This window comes from Grammomys surdaster, unplaced genomic scaffold (assembly GCF_004785775.1).
Source record: "Grammomys surdaster isolate TR1022 unplaced genomic scaffold, NIH_TR_1.0 126178, whole genome shotgun sequence".
Taxonomy (NCBI): domain Eukaryota; kingdom Metazoa; phylum Chordata; class Mammalia; order Rodentia; family Muridae; genus Grammomys; species Grammomys surdaster.
In genome coordinates this window covers 866,465-890,642 of record NW_021620984.1, presented here as the reverse complement: position 1 = coordinate 890,642, position 24,178 = coordinate 866,465, and the positions used below count along the sequence as shown (strand labels likewise).

General features: G+C 34.5%; 1 protein-coding gene across 1 annotated transcript in view; it reads left to right on the top strand.

The window, feature by feature from the left end:
- The window catches only part of Vegfc (vascular endothelial growth factor C), a 96,869-nt gene that overhangs the window by 62,961 nt on the left and 9,730 nt on the right, over positions 1-24,178 (top strand). The window contains exons 2-4 of the mRNA XM_028757710.1: positions 2,842-3,043; positions 5,349-5,539; positions 16,305-16,456. Of these exons, the coding sequence (XP_028613543.1) occupies positions 2,842-3,043; positions 5,349-5,539; positions 16,305-16,456 (545 nt within the window). The remainder of the gene's footprint in view (positions 1-2,841; positions 3,044-5,348; positions 5,540-16,304; positions 16,457-24,178) is intronic.

Genomic DNA, 24,178 nt, shown 5'->3' with positions numbered 1-24,178 from the left:
TAATTTTTAGGTCTTATGTACACTCCATCACTATTGCTTGAAACCCTAACTGAACACCCTCCTACTTCTTACTACATTCCTGGCTTACTAGTTGCTCACAACATGTAGGAATCATATCAGAGGACATTCTGCACCACAAACCATGTGATCACGACCTTGTAGAAGTTCCTGTTAATCTACAGGTCATCAAAGGACAGTTCCCTTGCTGCTTGTGACAGTTACATTGTGCTTTTACATCAAGGTTTTCAATGAGTCATCACGAAGCCTCCATGAATAAGACTGTATTGGTGTTTCACAAAGTAAAACGATGGCTCAAAGAGTTGAATTTTAATATTATCCAATATAATATGGATCTTCATTCCAAAATAGAGATCACCTGGGTCTTTCTCTGTCAAAGGCGATCACTGATACAAATGTAATGCAAAACTGACTGCCTAGCAGGGAAAGGAAATGAGCTGCCCCACCTGGAACCCACTTCTATTCTACTTGATTGTGATGATTTCTGCTCCTTTCAGTGATTTTTATCATTTAAATACTACATCAAAGGTTCCTTCTATTAAATTATAAAAAACTAATCTGATAGCCTGCCAGGTGAAACTTTTTTTCTGATTATTAAAAGTTATGTATATACACTACTTAAAACTTAAAATACAAAATTTATAAAAGCATAATTAAATCTACAAATAGTAACAAATAGTAAAACATAACTAGTTTTGCTTTATCTCTTTTACTCAAGACAGTAAACATTTACTCAATCTACCCATATGTTAATTTTGTTCTAAAAGAATATATCTGGTCCTTGTATGGGTTAATATACAAACTGTGTACCTTTTTCATGCTTATAGCATACAACTGTCTTCATTTTTATTGTGATTATGTTACTTTCTGAGATGACTTTTTTGCAACTTGTTTGACTAGTATTTTCAATATAACAATAGTTTATATTCATATATGAAGACACCTACATGAGTTTTCATGGATACCTTATAGAACATCATTACTTGTGTAAAGTGTAATTCCAAAGTGAATTTACTGTCTACATGTGTAAAGTCTCAGCAGCTTGCAATACAATGTCTCCTCTGGGCTCAGAGAACTATTTTTCTTGCTTCTTGATATATATATGGAGAGAAACAGAGAGAGAGAGAGAGAGAGAGAGAGAGAGAGAGAGAGAGAGAGAGAGAGAGAGAGAGATAGTAAAAGAGAACTTATGTCATTTTACTTTTATATTATATGAAATAAATATATTTGAGTGTGAATAAGTTTATAAGTCAACATAGTTGTCAATATGATATAGGGCTGTAACTTAAATAGAGTAAAAATAATTTGAAATAAGTAAACTCTCTCTCTTTTTTTAGACCCTTTATCTGGTTTTTTTTGGATATTTTATGTATTTACCTTTCAGTGTTATCTCCTCTCCCATTCTCCCCCAAAACCCCTTAACCCATACTCCCTCCTCCTATTTTTATGAGGGCGTGCTCCAAACATCCTCCCAGTCCCATCTCCCTGCTCTCGAATTCCCCAACACTAGGGGATCCAAATTTTCGGGGACCATGTCCCTCCACTTCTACTGATGTCTGACAAGGTCACCCTCAATTACCTATACAGGTGGAGACCTGGGTCCCTCCCTTTGTGCTCTCTGTCTGGCGGTTTAGACTTTGGGAGCTCTGGTTGAAACTTTTGATACTCCTTCTAGAAAGAACCAAAGCACCCACGCTTTGGTCTTCCTTCTTCTTCTTGAGTTTCATGTGGTCTATACGTTGTGTTTTAGGTATTGTGAGCTTTTGGGCTAATATCCACTTATCTGTGAGGCGATCTGTATTCTTGCTTAGGATGCAAAGCTAAGCACTGCAAGGGAATATAAATAAAAGTTAAAAATGTCTCTCTGGGTTCCCTGAGGGACAAGCCTGACTGCATAGGGGTTGATGTCAAAAGTATCCCCTCTCCAGCAAAAAGACATTGGGATGGGTATGGCCCTAATGCCTCACTGGACAACAACAGGGGAACTGGAGCCATTACAAGGTCCCCTTCAATTACTGGAGGTCAGGGCTCTATCCCCGCCTTCGCAAGATTAGAATCACCACAGCCCTTCTATACTTAGAGAAGGGAGGAAATGTCAGGGGCAGCCCTGATTACACACTGAAGGCCTAAAATCAGCCATAGGCCTAAAATCAGCAATAGGCCTGTTATACATGTATACTAACACCAAGTCTTGGGTCTCTGTGAAAAAACATTGAAACAGATGGCTATAAGCTGTTGTAAAGAGGCAGCTTTTGTGGAAATTTACCAGCCTGAGTAGTCATAGACCTTGTAAATAGGTAGCCTTAGCAGACAATACCAACTTAGATAAGGACAAGTGAGTCATAGGCAGAGTCATAGTGACCTGTCCCCTGAACCTTCACCCAGCCGATACCCGGTTATGAAAGATATCTGTATTCCCCCTGAACACCCACACTCCAGTGTCATCCCCTTCCTGATATCCTGCCTTTCTGTGTTTATAACCCCAGTGTGAATGAATTACAATTTGAGTAAAAGTAAACAAATTATTTAAAAGCAAAAAAAGTAAAACTCTTAAAAAAATTAAATAGAGTAAAAATAATTTTAAAAATTATATTGCACAACTTTTCTCTTATAAACAAATACAATTTAACTGTGCTGCTCCAGAGACATTGAAATATTAATATAAATTTAATTTTACCATGACAATTTAAGCAGGAGAAGATTTGTTAGTAATACTTTTATTAGCAGGTACAGTGTCTTTTACATTAAACCGGAAAGGTTTGATTTTTTTTTTCCTAAACCTTTAGTCTGGGGAAGTATTGATCCTGCAATTTTCTTTGACAGGCTTTTGAAGGCAAAGACCTGGAGGAACAGTTGCGGTCTGTGTCCAGCGTAGATGAGCTCATGTCTGTCCTGTACCCAGACTACTGGAAAATGTACAAGTGCCAGCTGAGGAAAGGCGGCTGGCAGCAGCCCACCCTCAACACAAGGACAGGGGACACTGTAAAATTTGCTGCTGCACATTATAACACGGAGATCCTGAAAAGTAAGTACTGGTTGCTACAGTTCCTCATACACTCACCAGTTACAATGCTAGTATGGGCAAACAGAGCCTCATACACTCAACAGTGGCGATACTGGTGTGGCCCCCTGTTTCGCACGTGGTAAACATGAAGTCTAAAACAGTTTAGAGAATAGAAATTAACAGAATTACTTTGAATAAAATGCTTTGGAAATTCATTTTTAGTTAGATGATTTCTTGAAATTCACAGCTAGAAGATACATCCATTTCAACACACACTTGGTAAATTGAGACAATAGTCCATTGCAAACAATTGAAGATACTTAATTAAATTTTCTACACTGTGTTACTTTATTTTAGTTTCTTAGGTTAATGTAATTAAGTGGTTCTTGACCTTCCTAATGCTGTAACCCTTTGGTACAGTTCCTCATGTTGTGGTGACCCCCACCCATAAAATTAGGTTTTTTGCTACTTCATAATTGTAATTTTGATACTGTTATGAATCATAATGTAAATAACTTTCCAAAACCATATGTTTTCCAGTAGTCTTAGGTGACACCTGTGAAAGTTGTTCTATCACTAAAAGGGTCGTGATCCAACCACAGGTTGAAAATTACTGGCTTAAAGATTTATATTTCAAGAAAATTAATATTTCTAAAAACACATATATTTTCCTTTTGGTTGGAATTCAAATATAAATTCATTTACATGCTAGAAGATTATATATTACGCATAAGATGCCTAATACTTTAGGCACTATCTTCATAGACAGACAAGTAGATGTGCGTGTGGCATGCGCACGCTCACACACACACAAACAAACACACACACACACACACACACACACACACACACACATATTGAAAATACTGAAAGAAAATGTACTAGTCCAAATCACTTTTTCAAAAGCTACTCACTGTCTTATTATATCAGAGATAACTGACGCAGAGTTATCTTTTTCAAAGCAGAAGAATATTTACCATAGCATTTCAAAAAGAGGTATGATGGGAAAAATGAGTTGGTGGACCATTTAAGACAAGGTTCTCTTCAGTTTGAATATTGTGGTGTCTTAAAATTTGATATTGGGGCCAGGAAGCTGCATCAATCGCTAAGAGAACTCTCTATTTTATCATGAAGATGTGTGTTTGAATCCCAGGCACCCATGTAAAGGTATACATAGTTATGGGTGCCTATAATCCCAGCATGCATACAACCAAAAAGGAAAGTCTTGTGAGCTAGCTGGTGAGCTAGTTTAGTCTACTGAGAGTTTCTGCTTCACTGAACAATCCTATCTCAAGGCAATAAAGGAAGAGAGTGTTAGAGGACCCAAAGTATTCCTCTAACCTCTATATGAACCACAAGGGCCCACACAGACACACACATACACATAATTTGATATTGCAAAGTATATTTAAAGCATAACCAAACAAGTTTACTGGATTCATGGAGGAATAGCCTGTAATTTATAGTCCTTAGAAATGTTGTTTTAGAGGAAATATGTGAGAAATAAACTATAACACTTAGAAATTGCAGCATTTTTAATATAATGCAAAGTCAAGAATCACAGGTAAGCCTACATATAACCTATTGGAAGCAGAGGTTCAGGAGAAAGCGTGAAAGAGATGAGTAATTTGATTTTCCTGAAAAGAGTCCGCTTAGGCTACCAATCCAAATAGGCAGAAAATGGCTTTGCCTTGTACCTAGCTACTGTCATGACATTATTTAAAATTACTGGGTGGCTTGCTTGAAAAGGAGTTTTGAATTGACACCAAAACCATACTTTTCTTTTAATTTGCATGTCAGTTTAGAAAGAAGAGCAAAACATGCTGTTACATTTACTTCAAGACCACAAAAATTGTACATGCCAAACAAAGAGCGTGGCTCTGTTTGTGCATATTTTGTGTGTGTGTGTATATATATATATATATATATATATATATATATATATATATATGATATATATGTGTGTATATATATGTATGATATATATATGATATATATATATATATGTGAAACCCCCCTTTTTAAGCAAGGAGAACCAGATATTTATGTGAGGATAGAGTTGTGATTTTTTTAAACCTTAATTTAATTCTAATTCTGGGGTTACCTCCCTGTAGAAATAATTCTAAAAGGATGATTCATCAACTATTTTGAATATATTACATTCCCATTCACAGGGAAGTTGGAGATCCTAGCTATCATTTCTCTAAACGCTTTACACAAATCTTAGGGTATGAAATCCAATATGGGTAAATGACAAATGCTGTAGGCTCTGCATCTCCCTTGGTAGCTTCTGTGTAACTTAATTGACTTCCCTGTGACTCGACAGGTATTGATAATGAGTGGAGAAAGACTCAATGCATGCCACGTGAGGTGTGTATAGATGTGGGGAAGGAGTTTGGAGCAGCCACAAACACCTTCTTTAAACCTCCATGTGTGTCCGTCTACAGATGTGGGGGTTGCTGCAACAGCGAGGGGCTGCAATGCATGAACACCAGCACAGGTTACCTCAGCAAGACGGTAGGTATTCCGTGTCTCAGTCCTGCCTTAGAGCCCTTTGAGTGATCAGGGGAGGAGGGACTTGTAGGTTTGGTCCTACTGAAGTGACTTGCTTCAAGCCAGAGGTTCTTATATTTTCACTGGGGAATGAAATAAATGTTTCAATGATGTTGCGGTTTTTGATGTTGCTGTTTCACAAAGAAAGAAATTAATTCATTATAAATTATGTTTATGTAGTAGGGTCAAAGTGTAGTGAAGACAACAATAAATATGCATGGCCTAGTTTAAATTATATAAATATATATAGAGATAGATAGATAGATAGATAGATAGATAGATAGATAGAGATAGTTAAAGATAGATAGAGATATAGATATATAGAGAGATACACACATACACATTCATACATATTATATATCATCAATAGCATATACAACATGTAGGATATGTATGTCTACACGCACTATGTACATATTCATTCATAGCTGCATTTGTGGTGAACTTCAAGAATGTTCTTCAACAGAAACTAGGAAAATGACTCAATTGTTAAAGTTTTGTAATTTTCAAACACAAAGTTCTGAGTTCAGTCTCTGGTACCAACGTACTGCACAGTGATCTGGATTTATTCATTCCTGTGCTAAGGAGTCACTGAGAGGCTCAGTAGCCAGTCAGTTCAACCCAGTAATTAAGCTTCAGTGAGAGTAACAAAGTGGATGGCTCCTAAGATATGATACCCGAGGTTTACCTCTGGCTTTCATAAGTACATGCACTTAAATTCCCATACACATTAAAACACACATACACATACATACACACACACACATACACACGCACCACGGAATAACATGCACTTAAATTCCCATACACATTAAAGCACACATACACATACATACACACACACACATACATACACACACACACACACACACACCACGGAATAACCCATTTTCATTTAGCAATCAAACCCTTTAAATGTTTAAACCCTCTGGTTTTAGAAGTGTAGCAAAAATATTTACTCCAAGTATAAAGTTAAATAATCATGTTTTGTGCTGTAAAGAAAAAAAGAAAAAAATTAAACTCTGGTTTGATTTGCACAAGGTGAATTTCTTACAAAGTGAGCGTTTAACTGTTTTAGCCGATCTATAATATCAGTTGATCAATAATTTCAGCTGAACATAGTCTTAATTTATTATGTCAATGACTGTGCAAATGAAGATAATTCCCTCAATTAATAGTGGTCTATCCAGCTAAAAATTATTAAGCCTATCTAAAAGGCGTGGGTGTAGGCATTAGAGCAGAGGGGAGTAGGTAACCCCTAAGAATTGAAGAAACTCAAGAAAGCTGGACATGCAAAAAAGGACAGAAAATAGTGTATCAGGAGATACGGAAGGGTCAGTTACAGGGAAGTCATCAGCCTGTTGACTGCTATAGTCTTCTTCTAAAAGCAGTGAGGCATCAGTGAGCATCCTTTAAAAAGGAGAATGGCAGAATTAAGACATGTGTTATTTACAGTAACTTGCTGATGTAAGTCTGAGAACAGGGAAGCTGAAGGAGGAGGGGAAGCTGACATGTGGAAAGCAGAAAGCATAGCATCACACTATCTGGGAAAAGAAGCAAGTGTCTCTTAATGTTCTATGCCAGTGGAGACACTGGGGCCTAAAGAAACTTAAGGGACAGCTAACATTTGTCTGAAGACCTCTCTCATCCAGCTGCACACTCATGACTTCAAATCAATGATGTTTGGTTTTCATAGTGATCCATTCCATCTCTCTCCTGATTTCCATAATCCCTATTTAAAAATTGAGACTTGGCTTTCTCCTTAGGAAGGCAGTCAGCATGCCTACTACTGCCTGAGAAGCAACTAAGTGAAATTTCATCTTCTCTCGTTTTTCTGTCTCAAATTAAATTACCCTATCATCAGTTTGGCCAAGCCAAGTATTCTTTTAACTAAAAGTTCAATTAATGATTCCACAAACTAACTTCCAAGTATCTCTGGATCCCAAACTATGCCTTCGCTCTGAAGTGGCCACATTTATCTCTCACCAGGAATCTAATAGGTACTGTCTCACATTCATGCTTAGCTCCTTCCAACCTATTTGCAACATTTTGTAGTGACATTAACTCTTTTCAGTAGCACTGTGTTCTTGAGTATGAACCAGCAACTCAATACCAGCGTTTATCCAAGGTACTGATAAGCTTGCATTTGGTGATTGAAATATCCAATTTTTTAAAGAAACCAAAAAGCATGAGGTCTGATTTGTTCAAAGACACTAAGTAGAATACTTTCCATTGTTCCGTTCCTTCAGACACAATTTCCCGGGGCCTTCTACAGTCTGTTCCTCTCAGCTCCCATTTGCTCTCAGCTCTCATTGCTTTCACCCCCCAAAAGCTGCTTCTCCCTGCTACTCAGATTCCATAACTCTTGGATTAAGTAGCTGTTCACCTTCAGTGGTGAGTGCAGTCTCCACTGCTCACCCTCAGGGTTGGCTACTCATAAAAGCCATCTCCACATCGTCATGACATTGTGCTGTGTTGTTCCACCACTCCTTTTGTTGCCTGTAATCTTCTATCATCAAGCTATCTGTCAGGTTTTGATGTTTATGAATTCATTTTTATTCTTTGGCTTCTAAGTCCCATGAACATAAACATCATTTGTTTATTAACCTAGCGCATACTTAGTGCTGTACTTGGCATATGGTCAACACTTGGCAAGGAGTACAGTGAGTGCTTCAATGAAAGGAAATGATCAGAGGTCGAGTTTGGAGTATGCAGATTTTCTGAGGTTGAAAGCACTAAAAGATGATGATGCAGATGCTAGAATGATGTTGGACACAGAATTCTAGTGAAGTGGCTGGGTCTTTTGCTTTTAATTTGGGAGAAAGCATCACGTTAATAGCTGTTCTATCAAATGAAGCTTATTAGGCTTATGAATAGCAAATGTATTTATGAGACGAGAAAAAAGCAAATGCCAAGGTAAAACCAGCATTCGTTATTTGTCACAGTCACTACTTCCTTTCATTTTGTAAAACTACGCCCTCCTCCTACTAAAGGGATCCTCTTGTATTTTTTGTTTAGACTAAAAGAATACATTTAACTTAAATTCAGTTAAAAGAGTGGAACTTGGTGTTGTTTTACAGTTAAGTAGGAACATATACATTCTGTTCAAATAGAATTTAGTATGTGGCCAAGGGAATTAGTATTTGGGTTAAGACGTTAAGAGTATTGATTTTGTATAGGACCAGAGTTCAATCCCTATCACTGAAATCTGATGGGTCTCAAAAATCTGTAACTCGGCTTCAGGGAATTGAACTGCTGTAGTCTTCACAGGCACCTGCAATCAATGTACACACGTAATTCCTCCCTCCCTTACACACATACACATAATTAAAGCTATAGGTGTAAAATAAAATTAATACTCACCGAGTTATTAAAAGTAGTGTAGGTATTATGAATGAGGACCCTATAGGTTTATGGAAGTACACTGATGGAGTTTCACATCCCAAGTATAGCTAAAGGATAAAATTCCCAACTGCAAGAAAGAAGTGTTCAGTTGTTTTCCTTGTTTTCCTAACAGTTTGTTAAATCTTCTACCTAATAACTCTCTCCTATATTTATAAAAATGATTATCTTTCCAATGTATGCATGAAAATGTGTGGAGATATCTTTTTAATAAAAAAAGTAATTTCTTACTGTTAAATATCTTTAAGGCAAAAGGAGATAACCCCAATATTTTGTTTTATTAAAGTTTCAGACATATATTTTATCAACAAACTTCACCAGTCTGAGTATATAAACTTTAACAACACTAGCATTTCTAGTGTTATGCTCCAATTGTTGATTTTTGAAATGGAAACTTCATAAAAAATTTTTTTATCTGCGTCTTTGTGAAGGGCAGGTTATCAGAATGCACGAGGAAGCCAGTTTCTAGTTGCAAAGTAAAACCACATGGGCTGAGCATTCCAAACTGAAGTAATCAATAGCAACTGCTTCGATGGCCTCCCCCTTAAATATCTAGAAGCATATAGATTGAATGCCATCTTAGCCTCTCACATGAGCATGCCCTGAGTGCATTTTCTTATGTGAAGTTGCATCACACCAAAAGCTAAAGTGAATCTTGCAGAAAGCAAGTTATTTGCTAATGGAAGTAGAGCCAGAAGAAAGGCATCTGCTTTGAAAATACATGTATGGAGTCAGAAGTTCCTTGAATGTTCCCATTTACCTCCAAATGTCATCATAAAGGGAATAATGAATGAATGATTCCTAGGACCATAGATCTCAATGAGAAGCCTAAGGTTTGCCCTCAAAAATTGATCCCCTGTTTTTAATAGTCATTAGTACTATAGCAGAGATACTAGCCTAGCCTTTATAAACTAATTTTGAGCATTATTTAAAATTCTGTATTTTCCTCTCAAAAAGAAACAGTAATTTATGTTTCTTTATGTTTATAGAAATCATATAAACATATGCATTGCCAACACTTTTCTTTACATTTGAATATACTGTATCATAGTTTTTTACAACACAATATATTTGTGCCTTAGTATAATATGGATCTTTATAGTACAAGAAGATGGTATTATTTATACTGTAGTTAGAAATACTTCTCCCAGAATGCTGCAGAGGTGTGAAAGATTAATTTATTTCACACATATGTATTCATGCATTTTATAAATAGAATGTGATTCGTGTTGTATCTTTAACAAATAAATATTTGGCAAGTAAAGTTGTTAGAAAACAGGTTTCATCTTGATGTAGAGAAAGAGTTCTTGCCCAAGAAGAGTTAGCAGAAAGTTATGCAATAATAATATTTTTTTTCTGAAGAAAATAACAAAGAAATCTCTGAAAAACAACATTGCTTTTGGTCAAATAAAGATATTGATAATGTTAAGAATTTGATCGAGGACTCTGAAAACTCCTGACTTGAGGTTTTCACCTATTTGTAATGTGGTCTAAGTTTCATGTATCACAGTATGTTAAAATGAGTTCAGAGCTGGGTGTCAAGACTCTTCTATCTGCTTTTCATTCCAGATCCAATCTGAGTTCTGTAGGCTTTGTACAGCTGTGGGTGTGGCCAGAACACTAAGTTTAACTGACTTTCACATCTTCTCATTTTGTGAATTATTGCTTTTATATCCTCCAGCCACGACTTTTTTTTTTAATTAAATGTGCTCAAAGCTAGGATAATTAGAAGAAAGGAGAATTCTATTTTAGTATGAAGATGTTTTAAACATCTCATTTTAGGAATGTATTTGTATCCCAGAATATCCCTGTTGAATTTGGTAATAAATTGTACTCCAGGTTATTCCCAATGAGAAAGTTCTGCACTCTCTCTTGACCAGCCCGTAAGATGTATGGAAACGGGAACTGTTGATCTGCAGCAGTTGCTATGCTGGGTAAACACTATTGTTCCAAAGTGCACTTTATTAGAAGTCCATTCTTGTTGGTGAGAATTGACGACTGCATATTCTTACTAAAGAATGCCAGTAGATAACAACAGGGAGCCTAAGGTCAGAAATATTTCCTGTTTCACTTTATCTACCACACTGTCACAGAATATAAAATCATACGATTTTGAATTCTCAAACTTTTAAAAATGCCTTCTTAATATATATGCCATTTTCAATATGTTTCAAAGCCAAAACAAAGCATGTAAATAGATACAATATCAGAATTCGTAAGAGTAATACTTTTACCACTTAAATATTAAGTCAAACAGAAATTAATATTATGTTGTTCTAGAAATACTTTCTTTATAGCATAAGACTGTTTTAGTAAACATCAGAGTGCAGTTGATTACAATATTAAGTAAGCCGTGGTGTTTCTTAATACTGACTGAGTAGGCATGCTAGATATGGACCATTATTTAATTCTGCACACCGTGCCTGATTTTATACTTTGAATGTAAGTGAATAAAAAATACTACTATGTACAGATTAAATGCAAATTAGTCTGACAGGAAAATAAGTATGGTATTGAAGCATGATATAATCTACTTACTATTCCAAGAATCAATGTGTTCATATAGGTAATGACTTCATTGACAGAGGAACGTAGTTAACTGTATTGTTCAGATTTAGGCCTTGATTCTATCAACAGAGGATTGTAGAGAACCATACTGTTTAGATTTTATGAAATGGCCAGAGACAATTTCACATGAAGGTTACACTGTAGTTACTAATTTCTTAAGAGTATGTTTTAGAAACTCCATGGTACCTTAAAAATTATCCTAGAGTATTTATCTATCACTGTCGTGTGGTTGTTTGTGTGTTCACAGGGACATGCTCACATGTGTGTGACACTATTAGTATCCATGAGCTGCATATGAGCAAGTATCCATCCCGGAATCTTAGCAAGGATTTTATCGTAGCTTATAGATAGTCAATAAATCATTATTGAAGATCAATAAATCATTATTGAACAATAAAAAATAGTTTAAGCAGAATTTTTTTTAAAAAATCAGAAACTATTTAACAATGTTTACATTAATCTCGACTGCTGCTGTAATAAGAAGAAGGAGGAGGAGGGAGAGGAGGAGGAGGGGGGGACAAGGCAGAATACAAACTCCCAAACAAGTCATCACCATTATCAGCACTGTTGGGCAATGGAATGGAGGCTAGCTTAAGTTGAAATAAGTCTTTCTAACCCACAGTTATAAATGGCAAGTTTAGGACTCCAATCAATGCCTGTTATTCCTTAAGAACAAGCTCTTGGTTTTTATTTCATAGTATGGAATGACCAAGGATGAAAAGAACCAACTATTGAAGAATATCTATATTTAACTTGCAAGTGGAACATGTGTTTTTAAAATGTATTTCTATTTATTGATTGCCTACTTGTTTTTTTTTAAATTTGTATTTTGTAAGCAAGTAGAATCTGACATTCTAAGCAATTTATTCGAAGCAATATATTCTAAGTAATATAGAGTTTAGCACAGCTATTAAAAACCATATGTTGGCTTGCAAACAAGAGAATTTACAGTAATTTGAAATATAAGAAATATTTCTACTGACACACACATACTAGGCAATATAGAAGGAAATTGGAAACTAGAAAAGACCCTTGTGTATATAGCAAGAGTTCATATTGATACAGTTAGCCTTTTGAAGTTGATAGAAGATAAAATTTAATTGTTGGGAATGCTTCTTCTTTTCTATTAATCAAATGTTTCTGTGGATCCCTAATGTTGTGCCACTGGCATATTCAAATACAGAGAGATGAAAAACTTGAGTCAAACTTGAAATTGGAGTACATACTTTAGATGGAAAGATTTTACTTTGAGTATTTTTGTCCCTGTAGGTCACATTAACTCTGCTTAGCTTCCTCTTTGCCTCCTTAGCCATTGTGAAATATGACAATGTTAGTTTTGATTTTGTGTTCTTTGAGATTGGTTATCGCTAAAAAATTTTTTCTCTGAAGCACCATTGTAGTTGTAGGGCTTTTAGAAGTCCTTCAGTTTCCATGAAACACAACTCTGTAAAGGGTGGTGCTTTTAAGCCTCTTCACTTGTTAAATCATCCTTTTAATTATTTATTCATCCACATGCCTCTTTCAGAAGTTTACAGCCATGTTAATTTTTCTGGGAATATGCTTTAACACAGTTTAACTGTTCTTCATCTGACCAGAACGTTCTGGTCTTGCTACTGAATACAACCTATCTTTGCATGACATCCTGATAATGAGTAGTATCTACCTGGTTATTGGAATGGTGTCATGATCTCTGAGGCTGCTCATAGTGGCCTTCTGCTCCCTTTGGATAACAGAGTGGATAGAACCTGGTGTGGCAGTAACATGGTAGGTAGAGATGCCCCTGCCAAGACTGAAGGGCAGTGTCACTTCAACTCTTCTCCATAGCTGTTATCCCCAATATCACCCTGTCCATCACTGTTGGATTCTGTGCTGCTTCATTTTGTAAAACAGTGCCAGAGCTTACAATAGGAAGCCTTCTGTAACCACAAAAGTCCCAGTTGTCTGGCACCTCTGAATCCTTTTCCAGTTATACTTATCACTCATCCTGTTCCCCAGTTCCATTTGCTCTCTCTCTCTTACAGTAGGCTTCTGCCCAGTCACTTCCCACGGAGTGGCTAGTTGTGTTTCTAGCCTCCACCTTGTCCTTACCGTATTTGGTTACCACGAAATTTTTGTCCAACACGTAACCAAAGAACTCCTTTCAAGTTCTCTCCTTCTTGGTCCTCCTTTCATCACATATTCCCTCCTGGCCTTCTCAATTCGAAGTCCACCTTTGCGCAAGATATTTACAGGTTTATTTGCCTCCTCTATGAATGTTTCTGTCCTCCATGTTTCCTTATTATAGGCATTCTCTTTTCATTCTCAATGATCTCACTAAATCATACATCAATATCCATGATTTTATTTAGAACTTTGATACTGAGAAGCCTTATATAGCTCTCCTCCAGGCATAGACACAAATTTTTAACAGTTATATAAGCATTATTAGATTTTATTTACTGACCTATATGTTTTTCTATCATTTGCACCCATTGTAAAATACATGATCCATTAAATATGAAGGTAAAATCATGACTGTAAAACTAAGAAGTGAACATAGCTCAGTGTTAGGTGATGTGCAAGAGCCCAATTATATCCCTAATACCATAAAAATTATAGGAATGATTTATAAATACATTAAAATCTTCCTATTATGCACAACTTATATATCATCTATATTTCTTGCTATCACTATAGGTTTAGGCCATGCCCTGAAAAATAAGAAAAAAATCTGTAGCATACGTAGACCTGAAATATTTTTTCATAAAAATGGTACCTATAGATAAATATGTCAGTCATTTCATTAAATGAGAAGTTTCATAACAGCAACATGAGCAAATGTATGCTCAGAGAACTCAAAATCACAATTATGGCCATGTTGTGATCATATATTGTCTATGAAAACTATAAAATATTCTAAAAAACACATATTAGCCTTGAAAATTTATGCAAAAACTAACATCTCTATAGCAAACTATGTACATATTCATATCCATGTATAATGTGTTATATATAATTTTCATAGCAATCCCATGAAATAACAAATCAGTTATTATATTATCTTTAGTTAGCTGATTATTAAAGAAAAATATATACCTTAGAAAAGCACTTTTCCAAACCCATACAGATTTTAAATATGGGAGCTAAGAAAACTTTTTAAAATCCATCTTTTATGAACTTTGCTAGAAAGTATTTGAATTATTTATTTTGTAGATGTGAGTACCCTTCAAATAAAGAAAATGTGCATCATATAATTTAGGTGGTATATATATATATATGTATTTTGTTTTTATAGGTACAGTAAAACATAGAATTTCATATTATTGGTGTACTATGTATTGTTTAAATTTGCACACATTGTGTAATCAGGTTAAATTCCTAGCTACCAAACTATGTATAACTTATTCACACAAAAAGTATTGAAAATACTTCTGGCTTTTTGAGATATGCAATACACGATCACTATAAGTAGTCCATTCACTGTGAAATAGCACCCCAGATCTAATTACCACAGCCTAACTGCAGTAAGTCTGCCCCACACCTCCCTAGTTTCTGGAAACCAACATATCCACTTTTAATTTCATTGACATCAGATACTTTATTATCTACATATTTATGAGATTTCATACTACTAGTATTTCTGTGCCTGGCTTTTTTTTTTTACTTAACATAATCTTCAGGCCCAGCCCTGTTGTCTTTGTACTGTGTATCCAAAACTATCAAGAGAATTTTAGCCCCTTTACCTTTGTGAGCAATTGTCAACTGATGGCTTGAAATTATAGCCAGGGGGGGAGCACTTTCACCGGTCTGAGGTGTTTTGCCCATTATAGCATAACACAGAGTTAACTTTCATTTCTCTACTATAAATACATCTTACAAACAAGCAGTTAATGGGCAGGGTTTCACTTTTACCTTTTTTTTTTTAGTAATAAATTGGCTAATAAACCTTAGGAATCAATATCCACTTAGTCTCTGTGTTTGGTTAAAACTTTGCCTTCTTTTTCCCCTTAGAGGGCTGAAGTTCTCCATGAACTAGGGGAGCAGTATACACCTTAGGTAAACTGCATCTTCAGACTCTAATTTAACAGCATGTAAAAATGGCTTACTTTATTTTTAGCTCAGTTTTATAAGATCTGTCAAGATTGCAGTAACACAGGTTTTTTGTTAAAAAAAAATGAACTCATTTTTTTTTGTTTTGTTTTAAATGTTGTAAATTTTTAAGATCTGAGATGTGTAAATCCTTCAAGGAGAAATTTCATTTGGAACAAAAAGTAATTTCATAAGCATAATTTATGTCTATGGATTCAGTTGACATAAAATAGAACTTAACTGACCATTTGTAGGCCGTGTGGCCAGTAGCTTTGTGCATAAGTCAGGAAGATGTTTACTACAAAGAATTTGTGTCACAATTTAAGTCCATGAACTTTAAGATCTTAATACTGAATAATCTGGAATTCCGAAATAATTCTCTTTCCTTGAGCACACTGGTCTGTCACTGTTGTGTTCCATATCGTTATTTGATCATCATATTTTTAATATGATTCATAAGTAGTGATGTGATGTAAGCACCTGAACTATTTGTTATTGTAATGGAAGGTTCTGTTTGGGAGCAGAACACTTTTTACTTGTTTTTATTCAAAAAGCTCTAATGCCCTGCCTATATTACACAGTACTAGGTCATAGAAAGCTAACTTCACTCACTCCTTTGGACTCCAACATTTACCATGAAAGTCCTCTTGTAGCATCTATATAATATTTTTCTTCTTTTTGTCCCTTGTAGTTGTTTGAAATTACAGTGCCTCTCTCTCAAGGCCCCAAACCAGTCACAATCAGTTTTGCCAATCACACTTCCTGCCGGTGCATGTCTAAACTGGACGTTTACAGACAAGTTCATTCAATTATTAGACGTTCTCTGCCAGCAACATTACCACAGTGAGTATGAATTAAGTCTATTTTTTTCTACATCTCCTCCTAATATAAAATTATCTTCCAGTAAATACAAGTTTAATGAAGAAAGTTTTGTAAAAGTCTGTTATATTTCTCATGGAATACAAAACACAAGATATTATACAATAAAAGTAGAATTATTCTGAGCTATCTGTTGCATAGTTGGGGTAGTTCCCAATATAAAAGAACGTTCTATAGAATGGAGCACAACCTTCCCCTATTCCTACAACTAATTACGTAGTCACATTGATTTAACATCTATGAAATTGAATATTCCCTTACAAATGATTCTAAAGCTTAAAAATTTAAACCTTAATGATTTAAGTCTAAAACAAAAATTAACCACACATATTATGATGATATATGCGACAGAGTTTAAATACATCTCCCAGTTTCTTATTTCAGCAAAGTGTGACTATTGAAATCTTAATTATTTGAAATTTCTCTTAATATTACTTGAATTAACATTCACACTGTCATTTAACATTCAAGTTGTTTTCCTGTCCTCATTTTAGCTTAGCAAACACTAGCATTTGATTAAAGAGAATGACAGAGCATTAATTTGGACACTGAATAACTTACATTGGAAAATTTCATTGTCTTTTGGATCTTAAGAACTTTGAACTTCCAAACAAAAATGCAGCTCATCATTTTTAAAAATCATTTCTGGTAAATGTAATAGATACTTAAGAGTGAATCAAATGTAATTCCAGAACCTATTACAACAGCATAAGTAGATGGACAGTATGTGGGACAGAAAATTAAGAAACCTTTTTCACCTTAGGAGCCTTAGTAAATGTTCCGTTGATGATGGCTTCCCATAGGGTTTCTTCATACTGCTCAACTTAATTTGACAGATAAGTGGCCTTCTTAAGGCATTTTAGAGAACTCAGTGACAGTATAAATATTAACACAAATATGTCCTCCTTGGCATTCATAGATAGCTGTGAAGAAAACATGATACTATAAGAAGACAAAGCAAGCACCTTAACTAAAGAGTGGGTCCCATATGTTGGCTCATTCATGCAGCCCTGTGAGTGCTGTGCATTTTCTAGACCCTCTTTCCTTAGGGAGAGCATCAATTCTGAGAAATTTAGGTATCATCTTTGTGCTTGTGCTTCCCCAAATTTCACTTGAAGATCTGATCATATTCTTGGTTTCTAGTAATTTTCTACACTTATTTTACACTTCCATATAATTGGATTAACTATATATCAAATCCAAAGACGTATTCAGTCCCTTCTGTTTCTCTACTTTTCATAGCACAGAGTTCTCATATTCTTTTGGGACTTTGAAATTTCAGGTATCATTAATATTTCTTCCTTTATCCCACATAAATAGATTGGCTATTTGGGAGGAAAGGGAAACTTACATATAATTACACAGAATTATATCGATCCACTTCATTCTCTTTATACATCTAATTTAACACACCCTTGTCAAGCCAGTTTCTTAGTATTACTTCTTTCTCCTATTCCTGTTCACTATTGTAAGCCTTAAAAGACATCATTTCATTTATCCAAGAGGAGGGATTATCAATTGCTTAAAGAATCAAGCACACATTTCTCAACATTCTTTTTCTGTGTCATCTTGTCATTATTCTCTCTGTCTGTGTTTTACAAAGTCTAAATCCCTGGTCACAAGTTCATTTCCTGTTCTGAATCTTGATTCTATTATCACTTTAGCTCAAAATGACTTCTCTTTCTTTTCTGACTTTCTAAGGCCACATAGATTTCTTAGACTTAAGATTAAGGTCCTTCCCCCACATTTTCCTCATCAAAATACCACAATCAGGACTATTTCTGTATTGAGATGACTGTTTTGATTTTGCTTTTGACAATATGCCTTTGTACATGTAATTGGGTTATCACAAGTACATCTAGTTTGTTTATTTCATAACTTCTATATTCTATTAAACTATTTATTGATTATGTTTTTATATGACAATATACTACAGGCACATCAATGTACTACAAAATATAAAGAGAAGGGAAGTATTAAGGAATATCAAGGAAGTGTAGAGGAAGAGACATACACAGAGAAGAACATGATATGGAAACACACAAGTATCTTAAAGATGAGGGTTCTGAATTTACTGCTTGATTAATTGGTTGATATCTACAGTATCCATGTAGATGTAATTAAATTGAACAGTCTAGTGGCAATGAATGGAATGATTTAATTAGATTTTAATCCATTAAATCAATAGGATATTAAATAATGAAAAAATTAGACTGTGATTTTCAAGTAGTGAGTACCAGCCTGGAGATCCTCATGTTTTTATAAAGGCATTAAGCTAGAACAGGAAGTTTTGTAGATAAATGAATGGCATGAAAGCCATAGTCAAAGCATCTTGAGCTGTACTTGATACATCCAAAACTGTTTGATAAGTATGATTTGAAAATGATTATGACATTATATCAGTCTTTGGAACAATGACAAGTTGAAAAGAAAGATAAGGGGTGGGAAAAAATAGAAAATCCTAGCTTAGGTGATAATTCATCCTTTGTTTGCTGACATTGTTATAAAATGTGCTTACTGTAATAAATTACATATACTGGGATTTAAGGAGAAAGCTTCATTATTCTGAGGACTCTTACCTTGGCTAAGGAGAACAGCAGATTCATATCCTAGGGAATCTTTTGCTTAAGACTTGAAAACTCAGAATCTTTAGACCATTAATCTGTAATAGATCCTCAGACCAGTTGCTTAAAAGCTCAGATCTTGACATTTTCTTTTCGAAGCTTTAATTGCCCAATTTTCCTTTAAGTTTGAAAAATCATACATTGTTCTGTCCTTGAAATATAAATAGATGACCATAAGAGTAGAAGAGTAGGATACTCCCGTTAAATTAGGACATAATCTTTTAAAATATTTCTTGTTTTTATTTTTTTATTATTTATTCACTTTACATCGTGATTGCTGTCCCTCACCCCCTCACAGAGTCCCTCCCTCCCTCCCCTTATCCTCTGAAAGGTTTGAGTTCCCCGCTCTGTATCTCCCCACCCCGGTGCATCAAGTCTCTGCAGGACTAGGGTCATCCATTCCCACTGAGGCCAGACAAGGCAGCCCAGCTAGGGGAATGTATTCCACAGAAAGGCAGCTTTAGGGACAAACCCTGCTCCAGTGGTGGGACCCACAAGAAGACTTAGCTGCACATCTGCTACATATGGACTTGGGGAGCTAGATCTAGCCATGTATGTTCTTCGGTTGGTGGTTCAGTCTCTGAGAGTCCAGGTTAGTTGATTCTGTTGGTCTTCCAGTAGAGTTCCTATCCCCTTTGGGGTGTCCAGTTATTCCTTCAGTCATCTGATCAGAATTTTTTTTTTGTCAGCATTCATATATATGCATTTTAGGATGTTCTAGAAATATCCTCTTTCCAAATTTAAAATCCCTATGAACACGTCATTATTTTTTTAAAATCTTAGTGTATGTATCTACTCAGTGTTTCTTCAGTGCTGTATATGTATATGTATATGTATATGTATATGTATATGTATATGTATATGTATATGTAACGGTACAGAAAATGTTTCTATGTAGATATAGAATATGTACACATGTTTATATATTTATATGTATGTATATTATATATATGTGTTTATGTGTATATAATATATATTATATGATACATATACATCATATATATATACATAGTCATGCTCAATTGAGGACTTGTTGTCTTGAATGAACTTACCAGCAAAGTTTAGTCAAGTGAATCATTGTTTAAACCCTGAAGTAATATTTTTTTCTTACAAGGTATTATGCAGTAGCTGGAAGGTATGTTTTATCAAAGACTGCCATTGACACCACAGCAATTCCATAGCGTGCTTGTTGACAAGGAGCTGGAGCAACACAGTGTAAATCACTGAGTACTCTACCAGTTCATGTGCTTCATTGACACTGCATGTGATTTTCACAGTGGAAACGAAAATTGGTGATAAATTTAAAACACTAAGCTATGCTTTTAAAGATTCAAGCAGCAACATTGAGAGATTTACTTGTTTGTTGTTTGTTTGTTTGTTTTTTAGTATATTGAGGTAGTATAAAGTTTTGTGTACAGAAAAATGGTGAGACAAGTTTCAGCAAAACCAAAACATTTGGCATATTTTTGTTCTCATAAATATGGACAATAAGCATTACTTCAACCTTGTTGGCATACAATGTCATTCCATTTGGAGAGAAAGATGCAAAGAAGATTGAGTATATTTGTTGTTGTCAATGAGATAGTATTATAATTAACAAAATTCCATAGGCTACATCACAGTACTCCTTGTAGTACATTCTAGAGAATTTGGCCAATGGATAATGTCAAGTATCGGCCATCATAATACCACATAGAAGAGTTTCATTGCCCTTGACATGCCATGTTACACCTCCTCATTTTCCTTCCCTGTATTCCTGACATCAGTGAGTTGTTCTAAGGTCACATCAACCTTCTATTGTCCTTTAATGATTTTTGGTGTTGCCCCTTGGTTTCAGTTTAGCTTTCTGCTAGTGAAGTATTGTTGTGACAAGGCTTTAATACTAGAGGTTTTTTTGAAGCACATTCTTACCAAGTTTCTGATTATTTAATGTTATTTATTCTCTGGCTTAACTCAATTAATTTGAAATAAATGTAGAAATAAAATCTGACAGTGATATAATAATTTTTATTGTTGTATCATATTAAAACTTCTGTAAACCCTCTAAAAACAAATGAAGCACAGGCTGTAACACATTTCTGAACACTTTACTCACCCTGGTTCCTCGACTCTTGACAAGACACTTCAAAAATCAAGCACCATGTGCTCAGTTAACTAGTTCATGACCATATAGCGTGACTGCTTCGGGCCAAATGGTGGTCTATAAACTTTTGTGGCTTGCTAATGCTTTAGAACAGTTGTTTGGAATTTGTTTGGAATTACATAAAAAGAAAAAAATTGATATTGTCAGTTTACTTTTTAAACTAATGGACATACTTTCTTATTCTTTGAAATATTCTTTGCCAAATTTATTAAATCCATTACACTTATCTACTTTCTTTTTCTTTGACAACTAAACAAACCCTGGCTCTGACATCTCTTCTTCCTGTGTGCAGACCAGCAGGACATAGGCAAGGAAAAGCACAAACACACAAAGATGGGATTTTATGTGAATCAACAAAATTCAATACAGAAAAATAAGCATACGCACATTATTTAGATATATGCATATTAAATATAGTCCTTTATATTTTAAACTTCAGAATCTTAAGATGAATTATTTCTTACTATGTTGGAAGAGGAAAATTGTATTACATCATTGAATCCAAGGGCATTTTCCATGCATGTGGTATGAGTGTGTGTGTGTGTGTGTCTACTGAACTCATAGTCTCACATATAGTAACAACCACTCTACCACTCACCTATGTCTTCATAGTGAAAAGTTTGATTACATTTTATTGATTGGTAAGCACTATAGGAAATCTATAACTAAATAAATGTCTATATAAACATAAAAGTGTATTCTGGTGACATATGAATGATGTCAATATAAAAATTATTTTAAAAGTATTTGAGACAAAACTAATGGAAGATTTTATCCAGAGGTCTGCAACCTTTACATAACCGAAATACAGCAATCCTTCCAGTTGCTATTCAGACAACAACTTTTTAAGAAAAAATGTCAAGGTTTATATTCTTCAATAATATACTTTGACAGAGTTGAAGTTCAGATACTATCAACAGTAGACATTTAAGAAATTAAATACGTGCCATGATAGTTATCAAAATTGTTAAGGTAGCTAGGATTGCCTTTTTCTTTTCTTTTTTTTAAAAATTTGTTTATTTTATGTATATGAGTACACTGTAGCTCTCTTCAGAGACACCAGAAGAGGGTGTCAGATCTCATTACAGATGGTTGTGAGCCACCATGTGGTTGCTGGGAATTGAATTCAGGAACTCTGGAAGAGCAGTCAGTGCTCTTAACCGCTGAGCCATCTCTCCAGTCCCCTAGGGTTGCATTTATTTACTTTCTTGGCACACGTACAATTAGTGTTACGGTTTTGCACATAATAAAACATCATTTTGTAACTAAAGAATACAAACTTTTGTCAATTATACTTTTAAAAACTACAAAGAAATTGAGATAAATTTATAAAGTAAATCAACTACAAAGATTATAGTTCTTTGAAGGAATCATGTCAGTTCATTTCTGTCAAATGCTACATAAGAGTGGTGTGTTTTAGTTCATTGAGTGTAAATTTGGGGACTCAGAGATATATGTATGTCTAAGAATACAAAATTCCAGTGACAAAATGTAGAGAAATTGAGTCACAAGTATAGAATACATTAAAAGAGTGCCATAATATTTAAAATGTAAGAGCTAGAAATTAGTACCCGACATTTAGAATTTTCTATTCCCAGAATGCATACATATTTCTAAATTTTCAGAGATGTAATAAAATTGACTAACAAAATTGACTTTATCATTGAATACATCATTTTCCCCACTGATAAATGCATAGATGCTTAAACTCGCAACTTCTGATTCCAAACAGCAAAATCAATGGCTAGCAAATCAGTCTAGTGTAGTTTTCAAATAATGAAATAATTCTTTTAAAGGTAACTTTTATCTTTTATAAAAATTCCAAGTTCTATTTGGAGGAGAACTTAAGAGAGTTTATTTGCTTACATGGTTCCCAACATAGATCAACATTAAGAATTATTTTATGCCTTGCAGAGAGGGTATGCTTCAAGTAATGTGCTTTGCAAATGTAGCACATGCAATGTTTTAGTTATAAAAATTTCCTTATATGCACATTAATCATTTCTTTTGAATATCATTTTCAACACCATGAAAATTCCTTGATTTAAAACACAAAGTCAATAAGTACATGTGTTAATTCTTGAATCCAATCTGACAGCACCTCCTTTCATTATAATATAATAATATTTGAAAATTTTGTTTCCAAACCATTATATTTAGAATGATATTCTGTAAAACCTAAGATTTTGCTTCTTATATCTGAGGAGTGGGCATCATTTAGAGATTATAATAATATATTTATTTGAATATTGCTTTCTTTAATTCAATAATATCTAGCATAATTTCAGATTTGAATATTAAAATATGTTTTATGGTGAGTAGTATTTTTTATTTGTGTGAAAATTTTCATTTATTCTTAAGTTTGAATTGTTTTAAGGCTATTAGAATTTAAAATATTTAGCTCCCTTTAAGCAGACCATTAATAACTGCTGTAATATATGTGTTGTCATGACTGTTGCACGTATAATTGAAAGTGTTTCCAAAATATATTTTTGTTCAATATGAGTACAAAGAAAGAGGGAAGAGAGTATGCAGGCAGATTACATGAACTCTTTATCTCCTACTATAAAAATACATATCTGGATGTTTATATAATATTCCCAAAATAAATTTCTGTAATTGTTTAAACACATGAAGTTCATATATTTAAATTTATATTTTTAAAAATATTGTGGCTTAAAGAAGCAAATTATTTTTTCTGACTATAAAAAAGGCAGAAAATTGTTTTTATTTTCCTACTTATTTAGGATAGAGATCTGCCTGCCTACTTAAACACAAGCACAAAGCTTACCAAATTCTCCTGAATAGGAAGTCCTTCTTTCCCCAGTAACAGGGGGACTAGAAACTGAGATAATTCACATCACTGTGAAATTTAAATAGCTTAGGTCTTTGTTGTGTCAAATTTTTAAACTGCTGCAA